Here is a 7882-nt window from a genome sequence, read left to right on the forward strand (position 1 = left end):
GGGGGGGGGGGGGGGGGGGGGGGGTGAATTGTGAGATCTCACGTCGATTGGAGAGGGGAACAAATCATTCTTTACAAGGGTGTGGAAGTTTCTCCCTAGCAGACGCATTCTAAAAATCTTGAGGGGAAGCCCGAAAGGAAAAGTCCAAAGAGGACAATATCTGCTAGTAGTGAGCTTGGGCTATTACTATAAAGTATATTAGTAAAAGATGATTTATGTGTAAAGCACATCACTAACATAGCCAATATTTAGTATATCACTCATATACCATTTTTGTAGATAAAGTACATCATTGATATACTATTTTTGTATTATTGATAAAATATATCACCAATATGTCAAAGTAGGTCACTGAATCTATGCAAATTACTGACATGTGGGTTTTTTAGTTTGATATTTGTGCCATTTTTGCAAAATGGTTTGTCATGCGGCAAATCTACCATTATTGCAAAAGCCACTTCACACAAAGCCAAACCTTAAAACAGGAAGCCTATCAATAACTTGTGTTAAGATGACGTATTCATCTAAGAGCCCAACCAAGGGTTCATTTTAAACAGCAAACTTGGTATTAACTGTACTGTAATAACAAAATGCCGTTCCTTAAACAAATATATTGCCATTTTTAATATTCAAAATTATAAATAAATACCTGGATGAATTGCTGAAATGGGTTTCACTGATGACAAATTTTCACTGGGCCTAATGACTATACCATGTTGAGTCGACTTCGTAGTTTCCTGTCCAGCATTTACTTCAGACATTTTATCCTCCCTTACAACTGATTTATGGCTTGAGCTACCAATGGTGGGCAAAGCCTGATTCTGTTGTTCTCCTTCACGCGGTCTCTTTAGAGAAATTGGAGAATTTTGGTCATGCATAAGACCGCCTCTCTTTCCTTCTAATTCCTATTCACAACACAATAAAAGATCAGTTTCTGACATAGTTTTCTTAAAAGGAGAAAAGTCTAAATAGAAACCTCATTTTCCTTGTGCTCAAAATATGCATCTACTAAGGTGCGATAATTGTCTTCTTCAATGAGCTTCCAGTTTCCATCATACGTCTTTAGCAGATCCCTCAAAATTGGTTTTACTTGGTCATCAGGGATTCCTATTGATCTTGTTGAACTCAATGCCTTGATAATTTTCTCTTTCGAAGACATTGGAACACCCAAATATTGATGGAATTGGAAGAAACCTGTTTCCTATACTAGAGTAAATTATAGACAAAAAATGAGAACGTTGGGCTACATATTACTAAGTTCATACATAAAATCTAAGCAATCTCGAAATTCATTGGAACAAATTTCAAAATCTCCAAAATAGATATGAACAGGATGAAAGAAATCGGAAAAAATGACAAACATGCAGCAAGAATACATTCAAAAAATTAGAAAAATGTCTAATTTCATGAAATGGGTAAAATATATAGAGGAATCCCTTGCATGTGGATTTTAAAGAAAATAGCTCGTATACCAAGAACACTGTAGAAATGGTTGCAAGCAGAGTATCAAACAAAGACGAACTGAACTATGCACTTGGTAAACGTAAACAAAACTCAATAGATCTCCCATCACAATTAAAATTTGTAAACTCATCTCGACAATAGCAGAATTCAAAACACAAGACTCTTCTACTTCATCATCATCATCATAGCCACTAGAAAACGCAGCAAATCGATCCTTCATAGACATAGAAACGAAAAGGAGAAACACAACAATGCATTTGTTCATATTTCTCCCTCTAGACTCCACAAAAATCGATTTTAAACAGCCAATGAAAAAGAAAACATTCAAGAAAAAGCAAAAACTTCAACGGCCAGACTGCGGTTCACCATTACCAATACAAGAACAAACAGAAAGAAAACGAACAACATCAATACAGGAGGTAGCAGCGGTCTTTCCAAAACTTTCAAACGTACAAAACAAACACTCTCAGCATCCAAACAAGACGAAAAGACTCAAAACTCAAAGCAAAGAGCATAAAGAAAATGAAAAACAGAGAAAACAAGAGCACATGCAAGAGAAAAACTCCAAAAACGAGCGTTACCACTCCTTTCAAAGCTTCAACAATCACAGAGTTCAAAAAAGCTCTCCAAAAACCGCAATGGCGTAGTACGTTTTCAGTAGCGAATGAAGTCGAAAATCCAGGAGTGAAGAAACGAAGCCACCATTGATTCAGAACTTCAAGGAGAGAAGAATCTGGTATGGTTTTGAGAGATTGAGTGTTCGGGTAGTGGGAAGATGAGGAAGAATGACGAACGGGTTACAGGTACTCTGCGAGCCAAGTCTGGACTGATTTTCCAGAGAGAATCATGTGTGGGGTCGAGTTCGTTACCCCATTCCTCTGCTACGCGCTACACGCAAAATCCATGTACCTTATACGTGTTACAATCCTACTGGTTTGTACTATTTTACCAATTTTTTTTAAATTTTTTAATATAACTTTTAATTTAATTAACATAATAATAATAATAATAATAATAATAATAATAATAATAATAATAATAATAATAATAATAATAATAATTAAGATGTTAAGAATAACATACTTTTAAATAAAATATCTCGAAATGTGATGTTGCATGCGTTTCTCTTATCTTATAGGGGCCTATTTTCTCTGACGTTACTCGACTTGACCTATTGGACTCAGTGGTTAGAGTATCGCTTTCATACGACAAGAGTTATTGGTTCAAATCTAATAGTAGGTAAAATCGGCTGAAACCCTAGCTTTTACCAGCATGACAACAAGCACAGACTGACAGCAAGGAGTTAAGCTTATTTGTTCTTGTGGCCTTCTTCGTCACAGTTGCACTTTGATGGCAGCCGACTTGCGATTGTGTAACACTCACTTCCCACTTCCCAGGCTTATTTGTTCTTGCGTCGCTTGAAGTGCTTCGCTTCAATAAGCAAAAACCCTATTTGTTCTTCGGCCAAGCAACGTATGGTCGAGCCTCGCTTGAAGTGCTTCGCTTCAATAAGCAAAAACCCTATTTGTTCTTCGGCCAAGCAACGTATGGTCGAGCCTCTGACCTCGATTTAAGAAGAAACTGCACTTTGATGACAGCAGACTTGCGATTGTGCAACACTCACTTCCCACTTCCTAGGCTTATTTGTTCTTGCGTCGCTTGAAGAAAGATTTCGAAAGAGAGTTGAGCCTCTGACTCCGCTTCAAGAAGCAGAAACCCTATTTGTTCTTCGGCCAAGCGACGTATACTCAAAGAAAAATTTAAGAAATTGAAATTGGTGTTATATGGGTCTGTAAGCAAAAGGCAACAACAACGACTTACTGCATATAACTATCGAGTAAAGGAACCGACAATGAATTAAAAATTAATCATCATCTTTCTTTCCACAAGACTTGAAAAACATGAGGAGAATAAGGGCTAATCCAATGGATGCCAAGCCACCCAACACAATAGCTGCTACCCTCCCACTTGAACCATTGTTCTTGTAACCTTTAAAGATAAAAAGAGATATATTATATAATTATTTTTCATTTTCCAATAATATTTGTAATAAATATTCTTCATTCATATATATATATATAACCCAACCAGCTGTGTTTTCACCATCGTCGTTTCTTGGTAGGGGATTTAGCGATTATGCAGCTCTCACTCACAGCACTGAGTGAGTCAAGGCAACTTCAAACCCCCCTATCTGAAAAGTTATCAAAACTCTCTTTATAAAACCTCTGTTCAAATCGAGGCCCGATGTTTGAATACATATTGCTCGACCATAGGCAACGTGATCTGATGTTGGCTTGACTCACTTAGCGTTGGGAGTGAGTGATGCACAATCGCCAAATCTATTGCCAAGAAACGGCGATTGTAACAGTGACACACTACATAGGTTGTGTTATCAACTTATTTGAATTATGTTGAGTTCAAATAAATGGCAACTTTATAGATTGGATTACTTGTTGAAATATCTTTAAATTAGTTTGGCTTAGATTGAGTAACTCGAATGCATTGTTAATTTTTTTTGTTTTGTTTATGATACAATTATATATTAAGAGGATCACCAATTTGTATAAGTTTTGTGTAAATACTTTGCAAAATAAGGAAGTTATCGATACGGGATAGAGATGCAAATGACTTTTCCGTCCTTGCTATTTTTTTTTTAGGGAATGTACCGGATAAAAAAATAAATATTTTGAAATAGGGATTTATCACATAACGTGGTAGGAATAGGGACAGGGATGTGGAACGTGTAGGATAAAAGAATGTTTTGAAACAGGGATGTTCACGGCACGTGGTAAGAACAAGGACGAAGGCTTTGAAATAGGGATGTTCACATGACGTGGTAGGAACAAGGACGAGAATGACTTTTCTATTTCTTGCGAAAATCTATTTAGGAAATTTACGAGATCGAAATGAATGTTTTGAAATAGGGATGTTCCCAGGACGTGATAGGAATAGAGACGAGGACGTGGAACTGGTAGGAAAAAAATGATAGGGATGGGAAACGTACGGGATAAAAAAAATGAATGCTTTGAAGTAAAGATGTTCATAGGACGTGGTAAGGTTAGGAACGAGGATGTAGAACTTGGAGGATTAAAAAAATGAATGTTCACAAAACGAACAGGGATGAGATGGGTAACTTACGGGATTACAAAAATGAATGCTTTATAATAAGGACGTTCACAGAACTAGGTAGGAATAGGGACGAAGATGGAAAACTTACGGGATCAAAAAAATGAATGTTTTGAAATAAACACGTTCAAAGGAGGTGGTAGAAACAGGAACGGGGATGAGGAACTTACCCGATAAAAAAATGAATGCTCTGAAATAAGAATGTTTACGGGACGTGGTAGGAACACGAACGAGAATGACTTTTCTATCCTTACGAAATTCTATTTAAGGAATTTACGGGATCGGAAAATGAATGTTTGGAAGTAGGGACGTTCACACGACGTGGTAGGATCAGGGACGAGAATGTCTTTTCCATATTTTGAAAGAGGGAAAATTACCTGAGGGGTAGGCATAGGTAGCATAGCTGAGATAGCATCCATTCAAATAAACATCAGCAGACAGCGCACCGCCGCAGTCCTCCTGCGCAACCTCCGCAGCACGGCCGACACACTCCGCGCAATCGCACCCAAACAGCGCCCTCTCACACTGCGCCACCGCCCTCACTCCCTCATTCCGCGCCTCCCAAAACCCATTTCCACTCCTCACAATCCCCTCCTCCACCGCCCACAGCGCCCCATTTCTCGCCCTGCTCCCTTCATCATAATCATAGACCTTAATTTCTCCACACTCCTTATGCACCACCTCCCAATTCTTCACTTCCTCTTCAACCTCCCCGTCCGTCTCGTACCGCACGTAACACCCTTTCAGCTGCACGCGCGCGTTTCTAGCTCCTGCACACAACCTGTTCGACAAAATGCCTAGCTGAGTTACGCAGGTTTGGCAGGCGGTGGAACTCATGTCGCCTCTGCACTGGTACTCGCCGGAGATGAGGATGCCGTTTTGGGCGGTGGTTTGTGTGTGGAAGGTGGAGTTTGTGGAGTGTGTGATGAGGGATTTGAAGAGGGATGTGAGGGCTTCGGACGTTGATGTTGATGTGGGTGTTTGGCTGTTGGTGCAGTGGTGGTATATTAAGGCTGTGTGGTCTGATTCAGAGTGGCAATGAAGAAAGAGGAGGAGGACGAAGAAATGTGCAGTTTTGCTGATGGGTTTCATTGATTTTGAGGTGGGTTTCATTGATTTTGAGGTGGGTTTCATTGATCTTGTGTTAACTTCGCTCTGGTTCTGGTGGATCTGTTCTAAAGCCTGCTAATGGTTGATGAATGGTACAGAAAACTTTAGGGGGCTTAGCACTTACCTTTAAATCAACATATATTCAAAGGAAGGAGATGGAATATTGTAATTCTATCTTTCCATTTCCTGTTAATTTGTAGGTAAAGATTTCTACCGTTCTTTCTACGTTCTTTCTACATTCTTGTAAAGAATGATTAGGACCTATCTTTGGGGCTTAGTATCCTCACGGACACTCTTTCCTTCTCCAATCGATGTGAGATCTCTAAATCCACCCCCTTTGGGAGTCAACGTCTTGTTTGCATACTACTTCATGTCCATCTTCCTTTGAGGTTTCCCTCAAGCTTTTATAATGCCTTTGGTAGGGAGAGGTTTCACACTCTTATAAAAAATGTTTCGTTCTCCAACCGAGTGGAATCTCACACATATAGAATCAACATATATTTTATTAATTTATTTTTGTTTGTGAATGTTCGAGGTAGTTTGCATGCACTTTGACCCATTTCATAAAGTTCTCTCGTCTCTAAGATATTAGATTGTAAAAAAAACTTAGCAAAATTTCGATATATAAGTTCATTATTTATTTATTTATGAAGTTTTCTTGTCCGAGACTCGTTTTTCGTCTTTAGAATATTGGATTGTATTGAGTTTCCTGCCTACCTTCATCCAATTTGGAGCTAACATTGTACTTTATTTTTTGGGGTTAAAATCTAAAATACTAAAGTTGGTCATCTAATATGCTGCTAATGGCAGCTGTAATAAATTACTAAATTTTTGACATATGGTCAACTTTGTAAAAAAAAATAAGAAAAAAAAGGCTAAAAGTCTTATATTTATATGATATTTTAACTAAATATAAACTTTAGTTTTTTATTTTTTTATTTTTCATTTTGGTCCAATTCTTTTTAAAGTTTTAATTTTAATTTTATTAATTGTTTTTTTTTTTCCAATCAAGTCTCTATTATCATAAAATGCTAAAAATTACCGAAATGATGATTTGATGTTAAAAATAAATTCTATTTATTGAGTTAAAATTTACTCAACAAGTAATAAATTTATTCAAAATTGTTTATATATTATCATTTTTTTAATACAAAATTGGTGTTGGACGAACTTGAAGAAAAAGCCTTAGTTCCGAAATATTTGATAGCACATAACATGTGTTATTTCTAGACCATAATTTTTGCTAGTTTTGCGATTTTAACGGTTACTTTCGCATCTACGTTTGTTTATTGTATAAAATTCGAGCGATTGAAGCAAAACATACCTTTTTAGAAAAATGTTGGTGAAAAAGGAATTTGAAGCCGCCAAGAGAACGAAGAATTAATGTAAAAAGTCTCAAAAAAAATATTGAGATGCTCTAAAATGCATAAACCGAGACGTTATCATTTTTGACGCATGTTTGACAACTTTAAATACTTCTAACAAATGGTTTATGAGAACAAACGTTGTGAAGATTAAGACCTGATTTGCAAATACTTGTGAGCAAGATTAGAGGAGACTTCTTGAAGCAAGAGTGAGAATGTTCCTCATGTGAAAGTTATCTATTTATAATCAAATAAATTACAAAGATATAGAAAAAGTAATAAATGGAAATAACAATGGAAAGATACTATGGTAAGAAACAAATATCTAGATATTTGTCTTACAATAAAATATCAAATATGATATATATGATAAACTATAATTTAATACTAAATATCCTTAACAAAAAGTAATGATTTTTAACCGTACATGAACTAAAAAAAAAACAAAAACAAAAAAATCGAAGAGTCAAATTTGCATACTTTTTAAAAAAAATTCTCTAGTAAATAGTAACCTAAAAAGTAAATAATTATATAATAATATCAAATAAATTTAAGTACAATATATAATTCAAAACTTTTAAAACAAATCTAATGTAAAAAAAAATAAAAAAATAAAAAATAAAAAATAAAAAATAAAAAATAAAACCAAATGATATCCAAGATTTGCATTAGAAAATAACAAATACAAAGAAAGAATACTAATTGTACAACAGAGTCGACAAAGAAAGAATAGCCATTCGAACTTTTCTAGTCATTTTTCAATTTTAGGGTAAAAATTTAGGCATCTTCAATAAATTCACGAAGATCAAGTCAAATAC

At 35.8% G+C, this 7882-nt stretch overlaps 1 protein-coding gene across 5 annotated transcripts in view; it reads right to left on the reverse strand.

The window, feature by feature from the left end:
- The window catches only part of LOC111465365 (histone-lysine N-methyltransferase SUVR4-like), a 10332-nt gene extending 8061 nt beyond the window's left edge, over window positions 1-2271 (reverse strand). For 3 of the 5 annotated variants that reach the window (XM_023109700.1, XM_023109696.1, XM_023109701.1), the window contains exons 1-3: window positions 2046-2271; window positions 977-1201; window positions 650-905 (exon numbers count right to left, since the gene is read on the reverse strand). In XM_023109700.1, coding sequence (XP_022965468.1) covers window positions 650-905; window positions 977-1159 — 439 coding nt within the window. In that variant the 5' untranslated portion in view covers window positions 1160-1201; window positions 2046-2271. Of the gene's footprint in view, window positions 1-649; window positions 906-976; window positions 1207-2045 lie in introns of all 5 variants that reach the window. The other 2 variants (XM_023109699.1, XM_023109697.1) reach the window with 2 other exon arrangements.
- Window positions 2272-7882: the final 5611 nt, after the last annotated feature.

This window comes from Cucurbita maxima, unplaced genomic scaffold, assembly GCF_002738345.1.
Source record: "Cucurbita maxima cultivar Rimu unplaced genomic scaffold, Cmax_1.0 Cma_Scf00029, whole genome shotgun sequence".
Taxonomy (NCBI): domain Eukaryota; kingdom Viridiplantae; phylum Streptophyta; class Magnoliopsida; order Cucurbitales; family Cucurbitaceae; genus Cucurbita; species Cucurbita maxima.